This window comes from Anolis sagrei, chromosome 3 (assembly GCF_037176765.1).
Source record: "Anolis sagrei isolate rAnoSag1 chromosome 3, rAnoSag1.mat, whole genome shotgun sequence".
NCBI lineage: Eukaryota > Metazoa > Chordata > Lepidosauria > Squamata > Dactyloidae > Anolis > Anolis sagrei.
The window spans coordinates 73,291,102-73,311,950 of record NC_090023.1 but is presented as its reverse complement, the minus strand read 5'-3'; the positions used below and the strand labels follow the sequence as shown (position 1 = coordinate 73,311,950).

The 20,849-nt window shown below is 38.8% G+C and overlaps 1 protein-coding gene across 1 annotated transcript in view; it reads right to left on the bottom strand.

Annotated features, from left to right (window-relative positions):
* IGSF5 (immunoglobulin superfamily member 5) overlaps positions 1-20,849 on the bottom strand; it is a 51,056-nt gene that overhangs the window by 12,641 nt on the left and 17,566 nt on the right. Inside the window, exons 4-7 of the mRNA XM_060770309.2 lie at positions 16,569-16,886; positions 12,694-12,999; positions 11,147-11,266; positions 4,216-4,243 (exon numbers count right to left, since the gene is read on the bottom strand). Of these exons, the coding sequence (XP_060626292.2) occupies positions 4,216-4,243; positions 11,147-11,266; positions 12,694-12,999; positions 16,569-16,886 (772 nt within the window). The remainder of the gene's footprint in view (positions 1-4,215; positions 4,244-11,146; positions 11,267-12,693; positions 13,000-16,568; positions 16,887-20,849) is intronic.

Here is a 20,849-nt window from a genome sequence, read left to right as displayed (position 1 = left end):
CAAAAGCCCCTGCCTTCTGTCTACAAAGAATATATTTTAAAGATTTTTGTATTGATTTCAAACCTTGCCAAGAAACCCCTGTGATAGAGCCACTTTAGGGGCACAAAAACTAGGAAATGATTTGAAAGTGACAAAAGCCATAGATATACAGAAAGGGACTAGACAAGGCTGTCCACTTTTGCCATTACTATTCATTTTGGGATTGGAAATTTTGAGTATAAGAATTAGAGATGACAATGAAATTGAAGGGTTCAAAGTAAAAGGCCAGGAAATTAAAATCAGAACATATGCAGACGATATGGTTTGTATTTTATCTAAACCAACACAGAGCGTTCCAAAATTATTAGAGGTAATCAAAGTGTATGGAGAGGTTTCGGGTTTTAAAATAAATAAAGATAAATCCAAATTTATTACAAAAAATTTAGACACTAAAATTATTAGGAAATTAGAGGAAGCGGCTAACTGTAAAGTAGTCCCGAAGATAAAATATTTGGGAATAACTATCACAAGCAAGAACATCGACTTGTTTCAAAATAATTATGTGAAGACGTGGTCGGAAATCAAAGGAAATTTGAACAATTGGCAGAAGCTACCATTAACATGGCTGGGCAGGATTGCAATTATTAAGATGGTGATACTTCCCAAAATGCTTTTCTTTTTTCAAAGCATACCTATTATTAAAGGGACTAAAATTTTCAATTTGTGGAAGAGGGATATCACTAATTTCATTTGGGCAGGGAAAAAAGCCAGGATTGCTTACAAAAATGTAATTGATACCAAAGAGAGGGGGGGACTAAATTTACCAGATTTAAAAACCTACTATGAGGCCACCTGCATGAGCTGGCTCAGAGATTGGATACAATTCCGGAACATAAATCTACTACATTTAGAAGGACATGGAATCAGATATGGATGGCATGCATACCTCTGGTATGAAGGAGAGAGATTAAATAAGGCATTCAATAAACATGTAATCAGGGGAAGCTTAATAGATGTTTGGAAAAGATACAAATTAGGGATGGAACCCAAAGCACCCCTGTGGCTGAGGCCAATAGAAGCCATTGGGAGACCCATCTGCAAGGATGATGTCAGAACATATGGGGAACTACTTATCAGGGCCAATGGCCAATGGGCACTGAGGGGAAAAGACGAATTGGGTATTAAAGATTGGTTCCGATATCATCAATTATACGAAAGATTCAAAAAAGATGAGAAGAGGGGATTTGCCTCAAAAAAATCAGATCTGGAAACTATATTAGATAAAGGGGAAAAAGGCTTAATAGCCAGATTATACAAATATATTCTACACTATAATTTGGAAGAGAATCGTGTTAAAACCCCCATGATCTCATGGGCAAAAGATTTAGGGAGAAGCATAGATTTTGACATCTGGGAAAACCTGTGGAACAATGGATTTAAATTTACAGTGGCAACTTCAATTAGAGATAACGTATATAAAATGTTCTACAGATGCTACATAACTCCAGACCTCCTAGCCAAAATGGACAATTCACAAACAGGTTCCTGTTGGAGGTGCAAAAGAAAGAAAGGGACTTTCTTTCACGTATGGTGGTCGTGTGAACTGGTACAGATCTATTGGAAAAGAATAATAAAGGAAACAAATAAAATGATTTACAACAAAGTAAAAAAAAACCCAGGGATGTGCCTATTAGGGATATTCAGAGATAACTTAGAACAACCAGAGAGAGAAATTTGTTTGTACAGCTTTGCGGCTGCATGCATTACAATTGCCAAAGATTGGAAAGGGGAGAAAACATTAAGCATCAAAGATTGGAAGGATAGACTGTGGCATTATGCACAGATGGATAAGATTTCTAGCAATTTGAAATATGAAAATAATGAAATATTTGAAAGAAACTGGAAGCTGGCCTTAGCATACTTGACAGGAGAGCTAAAGAAATAAAAACAAGAGGAATTTATTGTATTAGTATAGAGGGTTAAATAAGCTGTGCATAAATCCTGCGTGGATTAGTGACGGAAGTCAAGGTGGTGGGTAGCACTGGGGTAACTGCATGGAGGGCTGTTTGTGTATGTATGTTTGTTTGTGTAGGTATATATTTTTGCAACATATATGGTTGGTGTATTATTTTTTCGAAATAAAATAAAAAAAAAGAAAGTACACAACAACAACAACGTCCAACAACAACAACATCCACTTACATTTATAAAGCTTTGCAGCCTGACATCTTTTAACAGGAAGACAACTAGTTTTCACCACTGTAAGCAGTTGAAACTCATTTTGACAATTCACTGTCGAGTATTGTCCTTTAAAAGGTTGTTGTCCAATAATTCTTAGAAAAGCCAAGAATCTTATTTGGCTTGCCATTACTATCAATAAACGTGTGTGTTCCAGTTTTGTTTCTGCACCACCAAAATGCTATACATCACGATCTTCAGCACATTTACTGTAATCATTGCTAATTTTCAAAGAAGTGAACTATTCTGGTGCACAGTGACCTCCTGTGGAATATACTGCAAGCACCAATTGTGAATGCTCCTATAAGAAAGCCCTGTTACAAAACCAGGCCCCTGCTTCAACTGCATTCTGAAATTTCAATTTGAAATTGGGTGCACTCCAGCTTGAATTGCACAAATTCTAAACCATAATTTAGCATTAAACGTATGAACTTCTCTAAACCCATGTCTTGGGATCATGTTGTTTTTCCTCATCATTCCTCCAACAGTAAGGTTGCTTGCTATATATATATCATAATTCAGCATTGCTTACACTGATTCTTGGCTTGATTTGCATGTATGAGCAATGAAACATATTTAAAAAATAAATTCTAGGCAATTGATTAAAAAGCCAGCTTGCAACAATGGGTTGATGAATCTGGCCTCCTTAATAAGGTCAGGTTTATTTTAAACCACAACTCCTGGTTCCTGCAAATGACAGCAAATCAGGAACAGGAAATACAAAACTGAGTCATAGGTTATTTTTCATTTGGGCTTCATAAAAGGCAGAGATAGGAAAGAAAAAACTTAAGGTGACTCAAGTTTGCGTAGACTTGGGCACAGAATGCTGAATTGTTCTTTAGCACTGGATGTGACATGGCCCCATAAGTATGTAAGGAACTCCAGCAGTAAGCATTATTAAGTTATTATATGGGAGATTGGCATCCTGCACTTAGTGTTGTCTCCAGAATATAAAATTTCAATTTATGTGGAAAGTTTTTTTAAAAGTACAGAAGCATACAATGGAGTTACAGTCTTAAACATAATAAGTCTTGAACATTCCAGTTTTCAGCCCAGTCCTACCTCTGAGTACTGCATTGCAACTGTGGCAAAAGAATCCTTGCTGAAACTGCAACAGCTACTATAGCATGCTTAAAATGGATCAGAGTTTTCCAGGTTTGTATTATGTTGCAATCACTATTTTCTAATAATTTCCTTCCCTCTTAACATGTCTGCAATTTCAATTATTCTCTGATTGGAAGCCTGCAGGCCTTCTTACAGGCATTTAAAATTCTCATCCAGAAAGCTCCACTAGTGCTTACCAAACTACAAACCCCAGGATTCCATAGAATATTTCTCTGACCGTTGAAATAGTTTGTGTGTGTGTGTGTCTATCTATCTGTCTGTCTGTCTGTCTGTCTGTCTGTCTATCTATCTATCTATCTACTTATCTATCTATCTATCTATCTATCTATCTATCTATCTATCCATCTATCTCACTATATTTCCCCAGGAATGTAATATCACCATTATTAAGCCTAAACTTTAACCCCAAATAAAATGATGCACACTCAGTTCTACAATTCTGAGCTATTCAAAATGATATTCAGTCAGCCTTTGACATTTTCAGATTAATTTTTTATGGATTTGATTATTTGATTATTCGAAGATTTAATTAATGTGTTATTTCTAGGCAACTCTAGATTCTACAGAACAACTCTATGGTCACACTGAATGATCTGTAGATTCCTAGAGGTTAATTTCTCTTGGGTTAATTTTGTATTTATTATTTCCAGCATTTATAGAGGGCCAGCTGTAGACACTTCTAAAGAAAAACATAGTTCATCATATAGTAATACATGTAAATTTTCATTCAGCAAGTGAAAATCAGCTTGGTTGCTGTGAGTTTTCTGGGCTGTATGGCCATATTTCTGGGACATGGTCATACAGCCTGGAAAACTCATAGCAATTCAGTGATTCCTGCCACCAAAGCCTTCAACAACATGATAATCAGCTTACTTCTTCACCTCCTTTTGATAGTCTGACTCTGGAAAAAAGAAAGAAAGAGTTTAAAATAGAATGCACAAGTTTAAGAACTTACTAGAAAATAACACCCATATTTTTCATAGTGTTAATCTTGCATTAATATCAGTCACATCAGTGCTTAGAGGGGATTCCGCATACTGGTAGTCAGTCTAGATTAAAGAAAGTAAAAAATTTGGCCCTGGATACAAATACACCACATGAGGAAGCACCTCTTTGGCATATGCATTAAATAGATCATATAGTTTGCCCCTCATTTTTTCAAACAGAAAGAAGTACTCTTCTAATGTAGACTGTTCTCTTCATTGAATTGAGTGCAAAAAATATTTCATTAGCTATGAAGAAACTCTATTTCATATGACATGCTTAAAGCACCATGTATGCATGTATGCCTCTCCAAATCACCTGTCATTTTATAATGAATTCCATGGGGTTTTCTTTGGCAAGGAATATTCAGAGGTGGTTCTGGCTGTACCTTTCTCGGAAATAAAGCCTACAGCACCTGCGACTCCGCTGCATAATGGAGAAAGGCAAAGAGTTTCAGAAAAACATCTATTTCTGTTTTATTGACTATTCTAGAGCTTTTGACTGTGTGGATCATAATAAACTGTGGCAAGTTCTTGGGGGTATAGGGATCCCAAGTCACCTCGTCTGTCTCCTGAGGAATCTGTATAATGATCAAGGACCAACAGTAAGAACTGACTATGAAACAACAGACTGGTTCATGATTGGGAAAGGCATGCAACAGTGTTGTATACTCTCACCCAACCTATTCAACTTGTATGCAGAACACATTGTGCGATGTGTGGGGCTTGACAAATGCCAGGCTGGGGTTAAAATTGCTGGAAGAAATATTAACAACCTTAGATATGCAAATGATACCACTTGGATGGCCAAAAGCGAGGAGGAGCTGAGGAGCCTTCAAATCAAGATGAAAGATGAAAGAGCAAAAGCTGGGTTACAGTTAAACATTAAAAAACAAGATTATGACAACTGGACTGATTGATAACTGGCAAACAGAGGGAGAAAACATGGAGGTAGTGACAGACTTTGTATTTCTAGGTGCAAAGATTACTGCAGTCGCAGACTGCAGCCAGGAAATCAGAAGACGTTTACTTCTTGGGAGGAGAGTAATGACCAATCTCAATAAAATATTGAAGAGTAGAAACATCACACTGGCAACCAAGATCCGCATACTTAAAGCAATGGTATTTCCTGTAGTAACCTATGGATGTGAGAGCTGGACCGTAAGGAAGGCTGAGCAAAGGAAGATAGATGCTTTTGAATGGTGGTGTTGGAGGAAAATTCTGAGAGTGCCTTGGACCGCGAGAAGATCCAACCAGTCCATACTTCAGGAAATAAAGCCTGACTACTCATTGGAGGGAAGGATATTAGTTGCAAAGATGAAGCACTTTGGCCACATCATGAGAAGACAGGAAAGCTTGGAGAAGACAATGATGCTGGGGAAAATGGAAGGAAAAAGGAAGAGGGGCCGACCAAGGGCAAGATGGATGGATGGCATCCTTGAAATGACTGGCTTGACTCTGAAGGAACTGGGTGTGGTGACGGCTGACAGGGAACTCTGGCGAGGGCTAATCCATAAGGTCATAAAGAGTTGGAAGCGACTGAATGAATAAACAACAACAACAAACTTGCTACTCATTGTCTATTCAAAGGATCAAATGGGATCTGGTGCCTTTAGTTACCACTACTTTAAAATTTAAAAAACACATAAAGCCTCAAATGCCTGTTATCTGACTTTTCCCAGTTCCTCCATTTTTCAAGGTAGCAAGCAAACATTCCTAACGGCAGTCGTAGTACTTCTACCTCTGCACCAAAGACAAGAAGAAAGGCAAGGTTGTGCCATGGGGAGGTGACAGCAGGACAAGCAGATTGGTATTGTGAGAATAAAGATGGGGAGATGGCACAAATAATAACAGAGGGTTTTTTTCCTCCTCCATGAAGCACCAGGAGAGGTTTACCTTCTCCTTATTAATAGAAAATGATTTTTTCTGGATATCCATCAAAATGCATGATATTGACATAACAAGCAGGAATAGACTCCTTGTCACTGTAAATATGAGTGATCCTTGATCAGTGTGTGGGGGATAGCCCTGACTGGGACAACACTTCACAACATTCACACTTGCACAATCGTGCAGGTGTACCATCCCCAACCATAGACCAGGTGCAACAGGAACACATACAGGAGAACCATAGGCTCTTGGACGAATCTCAATGGATTGTCCTTGACGAATGCACCGGGGATGTCGAGGAGGAGGACAACACTTTTCACCTACACAATTCACACCAACAGGATCACTTTTCTGGAGACCTACACACTACATTGCACAAAAGGGGCCCTGTCATTCCCAAAAGTAAACAGGTCTTGGTAGTAGGCGACTCCCTCCTTAGAGGAACGGAAGCTGTCATTTCCAGACCGGATGGGATGGCTCGAGAAATATGCTGCCTACCGGGGGCAAAAATACACCATATCACTCAGAGGCTCACCAGGCTCCTCAAGCCCTATCACCGTCCTCCCCTCATGTTGATTCATGTAGGAACCAATGATACTGCAAGGCATACATTTCAAAAGATCACAAATGATTTTCGAGCTCTAGGAGCAAAGCTAAAAGAATGTAATGTACAGGTGGTCTTTTCATCCCTCCTCCCTGTTGTAAGACATGGACCCACAAGAGCCAGAAAAATAGTACAGGTCAATGACTGGCTTAGAAAATGGTGTCAGGAGGAACGCTTTGGCTTCCTCGACCATGGCCTGCTTTTCCTGGAGGATGGCCTACTGGCAAGGGATGGGGTGCATCTCACACAAGTAGGAAAACACCTTTTTGCTCACAGACTCGCAAACCTCATTAGACGCACTTTAAACTAGGTCCACCAGGGGAGGGGGACAAGAGCCTTGCGAACACTACTTTACCCATAATGTCTGGGAATTGCCAAAAGGCTAAACGGAGGGCTGCACAAACACAAAAAGGACCAAGTACCAAAAGCACAATAATCCCAATTAAACAGCACAAGAGAAGATCTCAGGGGCTCACATGTCTTTACACTAATGCACAGAGCATGGGAAATAAACAAGACAAACTCCAACTTTTAGCACAACACCACAAATATGATATCATAGGGATCACTGAAACCTGGTGGGATGACTCCTATCGCTGGAATGTAGATATCGAGGGGTATAACCTCTTTCACAGAAACCGAACAAAGGGGAGAGGAGGCGAAGTAGCCTTATATGTCAAAAACTCTTATGCTGCAGAAGAGATTCAAGACAGCAATCTGGGAAACCAGCTTGAAATCATCTGGATAAGAATCAAGGGAACTGGGACTCAAAAAGGTGTCGTTGTAGGCGTCTACTACAGACCCCCAAGCCAGGAGGAAGAACTTGATGAAGTCTTCTGCCAACAGTTGACCAAACAGGCACAGAGAAGAGATGTAGTAGTCATGGGCGATTTCAACTATCCCGATATTTGCTGGAAAACAAACTCGGCCAAGAGTACAAGGTCCAACAAATTCCTCGCTTGCCTTGCAGACAATTTCATGGTCCAGAAGGTAGAAGAGGCAACAAGGGGATTGGCTACTCTTGATCTCATCCTAACAAATGCGGAGGACCTGATCGATGCGGTCGAAGTGGTAGGATCCTTAGGGGCAAGTGACCATGTGCTCCTGCAATTTGAGGTACAAAGGAAGGCCGAAACTAAGACAAGTTATGGATGGATGGGAATTTCTCAAGAGTGAAATACTCAAGGCGCAACTGCAAACCATACCAACAAAGAGAAAAAAATAGGACAAGTGCAAAGAAGCCAGAATGGATGTCCAAAGAACTAACTGTGCTAAGACACAAAAGAGACATGCACAATAAGTGGAAAAAGGGAGAAATCACCAAAGAAGAATTCAAACAAATAGCCAACACCTGTAGGGAAAAGGTCCGCAAGGCTAAAGCAAAAAACGAGCTCAGGCTTGCCAGGGACATTAAAAACAATAAAAAGGGCTTCTATTCTTATGTCAGTAGAAAAAGGAAAAACAAGGAGGCGATAGGACCTCTTCGAGGAGAAGATGGGGCAATGCTGACAGGGGATAGGGAAAAGGCAGAACTACCTAATGCCTTCTTTGCCTCAGTCTTCTCACAAAAAGAGAGTCTTCAACCTCAGCAAGATGGAGTGGATGAGGGATTGGAGGACATCCAACCCCAAATTGGGAAAGAAGTCGTCCAGGAATACCTGGCTGCTCTTAATGAGTTCAAGTCCCCAGGGCCAGATCAACTACACCCCAGAGTATTGAAGGAACTAGCGGAAGTCATTTCGGAACCATTGGCAACCATCTTTGAGAGTTCTTGGAGAACGGGAGAAGTTCCAGCAGATTGGAGGAGGGCCAATGTGGTCCCAGTCTTCAAGAAGGGAAAAAAGGATGACCCAAACAACTACCGTCCAGTCAGCCTCACGTCGATACCGGGCAAGATTCTGGAAAAGATTGTTAAGGAAGCGGTCTGCAAACACTTAGAAACAAATGCAGTCATCGCTAATAGTCAATATGGATTTATCAAAAACAAGTCATGCCAGACTAATCTGATCTCTTTCTTCGATAGAGCTACAAGCTGGGTAGATGCGGGGAATGCCGTGGATGTAGCGTACCTGGATTTCAGTAAGGCCTTCGACAAGGTCCCTCATGACCTTCTGGCAAGGAAACTAGTCCAATGTGGGCTAGGCAAAACTATGGTGAGGTGGATCTGTAATTGGTTAAGTGGACGAACACAGAGAGTGCTCACTAATGCTTCCTCTTCATCTTGGAAAGATGTGACAAGTGGAGTGCCGCAGGATTCCGTCCTGGGCCCGGTCCTGTTCAACATCTTTATTAACGACTTAGATGAAGGGCTAGAAGGCATGATCATCAAGTTTGCAGATGACACCAAATTGGGAGGGATAGCCAATAGTCCAGAGGACAGGAGCAGAATTCAAAACGATCTTGACAGATTAGAGAGATGGGCCAAAACTAACAAAATGAAGTTCAACAGTGACAAATGCAAGATACTCCACTTTGGCAGAAAAAATGAAATGCAAAGATACAGAATGGGGGACGCCTGGCTCGAGAGCAGTACGTGTGAAAAAGATCTTGGAGTCCTCGTGGACAAAAAGTTAAACATGAGCCAACAATGTGATGTGGCGGCAAAAAAAGCCAATGGGATTTTGGCCTGCATCAATAGGAGCATAGTGTCTAGATCTAAGGAAGTAATGGTACCCCTCTATTCTGCCTTGGTTAGACCACATCTGGAATATTGTGTCCAATTCTGGGCACCACAATTCAAGAGAGATATTGACAAGCTGGAATGTGTCCAGAGGAGGGCGACTACAATGATCAAGGGTCTGGAGAACAAGCCCTATGAGGAGCGGCTTAGGGAACTGGACATGTTTAGCCTGAAGAAGAGAAGGCTGAGAGGAGATATGATAGCCATGTATAAATATGTGAGAGGAAGCCACAGGGAGGAGGGAGCAAGCTTGTTTTCTGCTTCCTTGGAGACTAGGACGCGGAACAATGGCTTCAAACTACAAGAAAGGAGATTCCATCTGAACATTAGGAAGAACTTCCTGACTGTGAGAGCCGTGGAACTCTCTGCCCCGGAGTGTGGTGGAGGCTCCTTCTTTGGAAGCTTTTAAGCAGAGGCTGGATGGTCATTTGTCAGGGGTGATTTGAATGCAATATTCCTACTTCTTGGCAGGGGGCTGGACTGGATGGCCCATGAGGTCTCTTCCAACTCTTTGATTCTATGATTCTATGATTCTATGACTATATGGTACCAGTAGTTTTACTCAGCTTTCTCCCTACCCGTTAATTCATTTTGTATCATTGTCTATACTTCACAGTTTTTATATAGTCACTGAAAATTGATGTGGTGATGTGGGTTAAGCATAGGACTATGTCTCTGGACAACAGTTTTGAATCCCCACTCGGCTGTGAAAACCCACTCGGTGACCTTAGGCAGGTTATGGTCTTTCAGCCTCAGAGGAAGACGATAGCAAACCTCTTCTGAACAAACCTTGCCAAAGAAACCCCTGTGACAGGTCCACTTAAGGATCACCATAAGTTGGACACTACTTGAAGGCACATAACAACAACCACGTTTTTTCTGAGGTGCTTTTCTTTGGAAACCTGGACTCCATTTTTATTTTGTTAAGGTCCTTGAAGACCAGAAGTAGAAAGGGCTCATTTGGATGTCACAGTCTTTCATCATGTTCATGCATCCAGGTAGGCTTCTGCTGTACTGGACATCCCATAGCACAAGACAGAACTGGAGACATTATTTTATGAGTTGCAATACTGGAATATCTGGCAATTCACATTTCATTCAATGGGGCTCAGTGTCCATAGTTTTCACAACAAAAGGAGATTGGGTTCTGTAGCAGACCAATCTATTGCAAGCCCTCAAATATAACAAATTAACTGCTTGAAGGAAATTAACTGCTTGAAGTAAATAGCCCAGACAACTGGGCCATACCCAGTACAGCAAAAGCAGCATGCTTTGATTATCTTTTTTCTGATTTATAACCCAGTCCCCATACCCAACAGTGCTGGAAAGGAAATAGCAGGTAAATTAAATTCCAAAATGTTATTATACTAACTATAATGGTTTGATGGGGGAACAATATTACTGCATTTTATGAGCAGGTAAAGCACATTGCTTTTTCAACTCCTAATAGCAATTGTTACTCCATTCAAATCATTGCTGGTCATATTGTATCTTACATGCCAATGATGAGGAGTATAATTTGCTTACAAGATAAAATACAAACACAAACCTGACAATGGCATAAACATACCTTCTTTTGGCCAAATCTTTCACTATCTGTAATTGTAAACTTGAAGAAACATAACCATCTCTAGACAGTACACGTACCTTTTTTTCTTTTGCAGCATACAATAAGCAGAATAATGAGGATCACAAGCAGTATAGCCACAATTGGCAACACAACTGCTAAAATTATTGTTCGGATTCGTGCATCGTCATTACCAGATTCTATTAAATAAAAATTAATAAATGTTAAGCAGTACAATAAATTAACATTTTTATAAGCAACATATGTGGTTTCCTATGAATTTTAGTGAATAGCCCATAGGAATTCTTTTCATTCTATTGACTCAAAGACCAATAATGTTTTCCCAATTGAGGTTTTTGGAATTAAATTCCTTTTATTATTTTTCCTTAATATGATCCTGGCTTCATATCCTGATTCATAGTCAAGAGATTATAATTCCAGAATTCATGTTTTGAAAATAGAGATAAATTAAGGTATGTGAGAGAAGAGAAAGAGACAAGAATGCATAGGCATGACCTGACATCTCAGTTTAGATTCTATGTTCTGGTAGTTCATTAGGACTTATTGGTCTGGAAGTGCATGCCTATTTAGAAGTAATTTCTACTGAGAATCTCAGGATTTACTTCTCGTATTGCAGTCTAAAATGATTTAATCTGAATCCATCCAGAGTGTATAAAATTTACTGCATGTATTTCATCCTAATAGTTCTCTTCAATAATTTTTGTTGTATCTTTAGACCTGCACGCCATGTCAGAGAAGATCAGCAGTTTCATTACAACAGATCCTCATCACATTAGCATTACAGGGCAAAAGGCACCGAGGTTGTTAGAACATCAAATATTTGATTTTTCAAATATTTTCCCCCACCACTTTGAGGCAAAAACATGAGCTGTGGTGTAGTCTATTCAATTTGCACTGAAAATTAAAAAAAAATAGTGTCTAACCATAACATCCCACTGCTATGTCTACCCAAAGTAATTCATTTTCATTGCTCAGAATAAATTTCTGCTCACATTTGTTTTGGATTCATAAGCTGCGCTGTGAATTTTTAAGATAAAATATTTCAGAAATCTCAGTTGAACTGAGATTCCTGAAAGAGAAAAAATGACAGATTGTGGAGACAGAAACGATGAGATTCCATTGGAAAGTATTGTTGCAGAATCCAAAGGTCTGTCCTATAACTAGGGTTATAAAGGTCGTGCATCAGGAAATGTACCTGTGACACTGATATCCAAACTTTAATTCTTCAGCTGTTTTGTACTTCAACTCTCAGAAACCCTAGGCAGCTTAGCCAACAGTCAAGAATTCTGGACTTGAAGTACTAAACCAACATTTGGAAAACACTGAGCTATGATGATGGAGCTAAATCTCCCAATGACTCAAAAATCACTTCAGAAGCCAGCAGTACCAAAACATATGATTTCCAAGGCACTGATGGTAAGTGAAGAAGTGTCCGGACCTCTTTTAATAGTAAAGCATTTTGCAATAGGCAACCATAGTAAACTCTGTCACAATAGCTTGCCACAAACCCATTCTATGATTCTCTTGCATGCATAACAGATTGCATTAAAATATACAAATGATTTGGAAATGAAACAAGAAGTGCCCTGATAAGATATTCACTTACTTTCATGTTGATACACAATGACAGCAACAGTTGTACTCTGGGGCCTAGGGAGTGCAACTATGGCAGCTAAGCAAGTCACATTGACACTGGTCATTGGTGTCAGCCTTAGGGTGCTCTCTCCATTGTACAAGCCATTTGATCCTGGGCTCTGACTGGTAATGTAGTTTGAATTGCTTATTGACATATTATTTTCCATCCAGAAAATATATGGGGCTGGAGCCCATCCAAGAGCTTCACAAACTATTTCAATTGTTTGGTTCTCTTTTACACTGAAGTTGTTATCTTTGATACTCAAGGATCCATTAACTGTTTAGGGGGAAAAAGATGGTTTCTTTCTTTGAACAAAATGCTTTTCTTACTTACTATAAAACAATTAACAGTTTTCTTATCATTTTTTAATTCTCAACAGCTCATATTTATTTATGTACGTATTTAGTTAGTTTCACCTTAATTAGTGTCAGATGATACTTGTTGATATTTTGTAACCATGCTGAAACATCTCTTTCTTATTGGTTGATTGGTTGATTGATTGGCAACATTAACAATAACTAAGTATACAATCAAAGTTACAATTAAAATATAAGTAAAGAAACTAAAGGAAGCAAAGAGAGTGAAAGGAAGGGAGGAAAAGGCATATAACTAAAACACTGTAGGACTTTCACTCTCCAGTACTGGCTATAATGAAAAGAATATTTTTTTTAAAAAAAAATCAGTCAAATAATCCCAATAAACATAACCAGAGATTATTAAATAGTTAGATTTCTTATTGTTCAAAAAATCAATAAAGAGTTTCCAGACTGGAAAAATATCAATTGGCAAATCTTTCAAAACCCATGTTAATTTGACAATTAGGGCCAAGTCAGTGACTTTAGCAATCCATTCTTCCATTATCAGTGCTTCATTCAATTTTCAACTTCAAGCGAACAATATTCTTGCTGCTGTTGTATCAAGGAAGTAATTCATATTTATTATCTAGTCCTTTATCTATACATTCTAACAAAAACATTTTTGATAAAATTTAGAAAACCTACAGTTTTTCAATGAACTTTTTTTTTTACTGTGTTGTACCGTGCCTTGAGCCATTAAGAGAGGCGGGTAACAAATAAAATAACAACATGCTGCTCAGAGCTGCCCTGGCTTAATCTGAGTGTTCATGACTGGGGGCAGTTGTAACATGAGGCTTTCTTATCTTGACATCCCCAACATTGGTTTGAAACACTCTGGAACATACTTGACAGCTGGAATTAAATACTGCTTGTACACCAAATTTGCAATAGAAAATAAATTTTATGTCTTTGGACTACATTTCCTCTCATATATCTACATGGATTATCATGTCCAAATTGTTGTGCCCACTCAGTTATGTACTCTTTTATAGATTCATTTTCTGTCACTAATTTCAATGGTCATTACCTTTCACAAATCTGAGTAAAACTACTTTTATTTAACCTCTATGGCATAATTTATCTTCTCTTAATCAAATAAATTGTATATAAGCAAACCAGTTAATATATTTCCCTTCCTTAATAAACATCTGTTTTGGTTTCAACTTCCAGGTAACTTATCAAAATACAAAAGATCTCCGTAAAACAACCAACCACACAGGGCATCCTATGGGTGGTTCAAATGAGGACCTCCATCTGTTGGATCAAAAATGTTCTATTTCTGGAAAGGAACCTGATCTTATGCCAGACTAGAACCAGAATAAGAAAGTTTCTAGATTTCTATGGGAAGGAAATTTTCAAAGAAAAATCTGTTCCCCTGGAATCCCCACCAATATTCTGCCTTTATTTAGTCAATAAAGGTGGAGATGAAGTGGTAGATCCACCTAGTTGCTTTCCCCTTCACTTCTCAGAAGGACAAGGGCAGCTGGCAGATATTACACAAGAACTTGAGATGTGTCAGAGCTCTCCTGGTGCCAAACCTTTCAGAGAGCTCCTATTCAATTTGGAGCACTTGCAGAAGGAGCAAGTCTACAGCAAATAATCCACCTAGAGACCACATGTTCAAAGGTAATTGATGAAATTAAATTAGAGGTTTAACAAGAAATTAAAAAATATACTAACAGTTTTTATTATTTATCTGAACATTAGTATGGGCTGGGCTTTAGCACAGCAGGTTAATCACCAAGCTGCAATAAATCTTGCCAACTGGAAGGTTGACTGTTCAAATCCCTGGTCAGGGTGAGCTCCTGACCTTTAGCTCAGCTTATGCCTACCTAGCAGTTTGAAAACAAATGTGAGTAAGAACTGCATCAAAGTGGGGAGATATTTAGGCATGGCATTTTGATCAGAAAAAGGAGGATGTTTATGAACAAAGAAAGCTCTTCAGCTCTGTCTGTTGCCTGTCTTGTCATTGTAAAATTGGCATTGAATGTTTGCCATATATGTGTTCTGTGATCTGCCCTAAGTCCCCTTTGGGGTGAGAAGGGTGGAATATAAATACTGTAAATAAATAATGTATTTATTAATGAGAAATAAAAAGACATTCAATTCTCTGGGTTCAATTTGGGTAAGAAAAGCAGGGGAGATTGGTAAGGGACTGTTTGGGACAAGAATCAAAGTGAACCATGAAAAGACCTTGATTCCTACCCGTTTTAACTTATCCAGACTGTAGAAGCAATGATACAGCATAGAATGTTAGCGAAGTGAAAAGATATTTTAGTTGCATGTTTCACAACTGAAATAATGAACATGGCTATCTCAAGTAGGAAGGGTTGAAAAGGCCATTAACTTTCTGGCTGCACCACTATGGATAGCTATCTGAAAAACAAAGATGCTGAAATTCTATGAACAAATTAACATGTGTATGCCAAAGAGATTTAGAGAGGTCACAGATCTACTGCTTCCTCTTATTTCTTTTTTGCTTCACGGTTTATATTTTCTCCATTCAATTCCCTAGATATTGGGAAATCTGACTTGACCACAGTGGTCCACGCTCTTGTTACATCCCAAATAGACTACTGCAACGCGCTCTACGTGGGGCTGTCTTTGAAGACTGCCCAGAAGCTTCAATTAGTCCAACGGTCAGCAGCCAGGTTGCTCACCGGAGCAGCATACAGCTCCTCTGTTACGCCAGCTGCACTGGCTGCCAATCTGCTACCAAGCACAACTCAAAGAGCTGGTTTTAACCTTTAAAGCCCTAAATGGTTCTGGCCCAGACTACCTGTCTGAATGTATCTCCTGTCATCATGAAACTTAAGATCATCTGGAGAGGCCCTGCTCTTGATCCCATCACCATCGCAAATGCGATTGGTGGGGACGAGAGACAGGGCCTTCTCAGCAGTGGGCCCCTGTCTGTGGAATTCCCTCCCCAGAGACATCAGATTGGCCACCTTCCTCCTGTCCTTCAGAAGGAAACTCAAGACTTGGCTGTGGGACCTTGCATTTGACCAATGAATAGTGTATAGCGAGAAGAAGACATAAGCAAGACATAAGTGACAATGAATTGACCTGGACTTTGATTTTAACTGGTGTGTTTTAACAACTGCTAATTTAATGTTCTGTTTTAATGAATGTGTTGATTGTTTTATCATTGTGATGGCACCAAATGGTGCTTGCTGTGAAGCCACCCTGAGTCCCCCTTTGGGGATGAGAAGTGTGGGGTACAAGTATATGAAATAAATAAATAAACATGTGTTCTAGATGTGCCAGCTGAAGATGACAACATATCTCTACCAAAGTAATCTTTAGTCCACAAAAACCTATAGCACAAGAAAAGAAAGTTGATTTTTATAGTTTCATGGGATTCTCGCAAATTTTGAAGTAATCAAGCACTGAATAATAAATAGTGAATGTGAACAAATCTTGCAGTCAGCCCAAAGAATTAAAAACATGCACACAGAAGAGTGACTGCTTATGAGAAGGTCTACACACCTTGTACAGAAAGATATGCATACATATTGTTCTGGTCATTCTGGATGCTGCATCTTACTTGCCCAGAATCAGTTAGTTGGACATCGGCAATCATTAACTCTGAGGTAAAGGTGGAACCACTTGCATGACCTTTCTGACTGAATGGTGGTGAACCATAAAATGTTCCATTCGATATTACAGTCAATTTAGGATCTCCATGAAAAAGCCATATCAAAACGTTCCATCCCTCTGACACAGTACAATTAAATCGGGCTATTGAGCCAACAAGAACTGTTTGGTTTTGGGGGCCTTCTATGATGGAGGCACCAAACCCTGGATCTGAAAAGCAGAACAAACAACAATTGAAACTGAACCAATACCAGTGTCAATAAAGGCGTCAGATTTCCCTGCAGTACATTGTGATAACAGTTGTAAAATCGATGTCCATCGGTCTGAATCACCCTTCCTCAACAAAATATATGTTACTGGAATTACTTTTACATTTTCTTATTAAACAAAAAGGACAGACTAACTCAATTTGATTAAACACAATTTCATATTATATGAAGTCTAAACATCTTTTTCTGTTAAACGTGATACAGGAGAGAGTACAATCAACCCTTCATATTTGTTGGAATTAGGGACACAAGACTCCTGCAAAACTGAAAAAATTAATTTAAAAATGTTTCATTACCCTTGAAGGATAAAGGAAAGTTGACCATAGAACTGCACTGCAGGACCTAGAAATTTCTAGAAAGATGTTCTCTCTAGGACTCAATAAGCCTTCAGCATAATTTCTATGGTCAGCTTTCATTGGATGGTCTAGAACTGTGCTTTCTAACCTATGGCCTTCCAAAGGTTTTGGACTCCATCTCTTACAATTCCCAACAGCTGGTAAGATGGCTGGGATTTCTGGGAGTTGAAGTTCAAAACAACTGGAGGACCAAAGTTTGGGAACCACTGGCCTATAGTAACATCTCTCAAACTATTTTCCGTGGAACTCTAGGATTCCAAGAAAGCATCATAGGATGCTGTGAAAAATTTTTAAAGTGCCAGAATATGCAGATCATATTGAAATTCAATGTACCTCTGCTTTAGAAACAAATATTGAATCTCTTTATTTTTTAACCTACATTATAAAAAGCAATCAGGTAATAGGAGTAAATCAAAGAAGGAACTTTGTGGGTTCACAGTGCTTAGGAACAGAGTTAGGGTTTTGGGTGAAAATCAGGGACAGGATTAGTGTTCTTGGAGCGGGGAGGGCATCTTCTGAAAGATTCTGTTACCAAAAAAGTTTGGGAACCAACTGTCTAGAAACTCCAAGAGATAACATAATAATCAAATGTGTGAATAACCAAATCCTCAAAAGTCAAACTGTTGAGGCCAAGTGCCTCCAAAATCTCTAGTATCTTTTTTTCCCAATCAGACACTAGAGATGCAGATATTTAAAATGCAATGGTTTAATCTGCAGAATACACTACTGGGTGCAAGAGCTCCACATTTTCACTGTTCTCAAAATAGGGTTTTACTGTTCTCAAAATAGGGTTTTATGGCTGACCATATTAAAGTAGAGTAAACATGCACACACATGCAATCAAACTGCTCCCACCTTCCTTTTGCACTTCTGCAGCTTCTGCCCTTCTCCAGAGATTCTTGGTTCTCTGTTTTCCAATTCTCCTGCACTTTCCCCCTTCCTGAGCTTCCCCCTCCCATCTCTCTCCTCCATGTCACCTTTCACACACATCTTTTCCCACTGTGCCTGGCCATGCTATCCTTCTCATCCCACCTCCTCCTCTTTCCTTTTCTTAAATTTCTCAATACGTTATTATTGTAAAATTAACACTTATAAAATATTAATATCTTCAAAACCTAGAGAATTTACTACCAGTGATGTAAATATGATATACTAAACACCAAACCTTTCAAAATTTGGCTTTGAAATCCTGTACAAGAAAATTAATGCAATGGAAATTATTTAAAATGGAAAAAAACAGAGAATCCAATTATTAGCTCCAACTAAAGCAGACCCTCTGAATTAATAGGAGCTTGGTAAGTCAACTGTTCTATGCAGTATATTGATTCAATGGGCCAGCTCTAATTTATATTCATAATAGGAATCAGGTCTAAATGTCACCCTCCCAAATCATCATTACTTCTATTATTATTTCCCAATAGCATAACAATGACAAAAGTTTTTTTTCTTATCAGCTATACTGTTGAAATAAAATAAGTTTGAGAGCAAAATTTGCCAATCTGTTGCTGGTTGAATCTTGTGATTCTGAAATATGACTGAATAACCATAGACTCAAACATATTTTAAATGTTTGGCTGAATGGGCCCATATGATGCTGACACTTGGCACCTGTGAGCTGACAGTAGTTAGTTTTATCTACTGTTGTTTTAAAATTGTATTGTTTTGATTTTAACATGTGTTGCTGGGTGTTGTTGTTATACTTTTATGTGACTTGTTTCATACTTTTGTACTGTTTTTACCAGTTGTATGTTATTTGTGCCCCCTGGAGTGCTTTGTAAGCTGCCCCGCGTCCCTTTGAAGAGATGGTGGTGGGATATTAATAAAGTATTATTATTATTATTATTATTATTATTATTATTATTAAATATTAAAACATCCTTTGGAAAGCAGAGTTGGAGTCATTCTTAGACTTAGCTGTGGCTGACCAGGCTGACCAAACTGTATGTTTGCTCCAAACACACAATTTGGAACAATTGGAGGTAGGTTTTGTTTTTATTATAAATGCCAAGATCCCCATGGGATTCCAAAGGCTGAAGTTATAAGACTCTCGCAGGTTCCTTTCTACTTATTGAAAGACTTGGGAAGCCATATGTTTCATATGGCCACACAACCAGGAGGTGACAATGCAGGATCCTCAGCTTTAAAATGGAGAAAAGCATCTCCCCAGAGCCAGAGATGAGCACCGCCTCCAGAAGCCAGAAATGAAAGGAGAAGCCTCAGCCTTTGTTTTTGTTTGCGTGTCTCATTGTATTTGATTGTAAAGGCAGTGGAAGTCTGTCTATGTATGTAAATGCTGTAACCTGCCCTGAGTACCTAGGGGAGGAGGTCAGAATATAAATAAAATGTGTTGCTGGTGTTGTTGGTGTTATATTGTATTTCATCATATGCATGCATGAACAATTTCCAAATCTATTCTGTACTATTTCAACATGTAGATCTTTAAGAGTTAACTTTTAAAGTTTGGTGCCCAGTGAAGCTGAATTACTGGCAGTGACTCTAAGCATAATTTATCAAGCTGGAAAAATTGGTATTAAAAAGAAAATACATAATCATCAGAAATATGTGTGTGATCTTTTCTGGAACCAGGGATTGCATAATAGCTTGAATATTCATGGTAACTTATTCCAAAAAAAAACCCCTAATTACTTGGTTATCTTTTGCTAATGATAATAGTTTTATCTTATGACAACATTCTAAGTTGCTATTTATATTTTCCAATAGTTTCAAAGAGATCACTTCTTTCTTCTAAATACAAAATTAAAGTCTATACAATCAAGTGATTATTTTTAATGTTCAAGGACCCTAAAAAATCTCCACATACAGATCTTACATGTGTTCATTAAATAAGCTGAGTAGCTTCTCAGACTGGCATAGACAATAAAGCTGTCTTTTTTGGGACCAGAGTACTGTTACACCCATCTAAAAACTATGGAAGCTATCAGCAATCACATGTAGTTTCTAATTTGTTAAAGAGTATATGTATTTTGCATTGATGAAGAAACAGTTTTATTTATGACTAGCCGTCCCCTGCCACAGGTTGCTGTGGACCAGTCTGGTGAGCTGGAAAATAAAGTAATTAGAAAGGGTTGGCTTCTAATATATGTAATGTCTTTATGCTTGTGGGTAAACACTATTTCTTGCTGTCTCTTTGTCAGTGTTAATGTGGTGATTGTCTGGTTTGCCTACTCTGGAACATGCAACATATAATTGTCTTTCTCTAGGGGTCCCTTTCAAATCTATGCTACTATGTCTGTGTGTGTGTGTGTGAATCATATCTATCTATATCTATGGCTGGGTGGCTCTTTGTTGGGAGGGCTTTGATTACGTTTTCTTGCCCTGGTGAAGGGAGTTGGAGTGGCTGGCCTTAAGTATTTTCTGTTGGTCATGGGGGGTTCAGTGTGGGAAGTTTGCCCTAATTCTGTCGGTGGTGGGGTTCAGAATGCTCTTTGATTGTAGGTGAACTGTGAATCCCAGTGACTACAACTCCCAAATGTGAAGGTCTATTTCCCCCAAAATCCATCTCTGTACATATTTGGGCATATGGAATA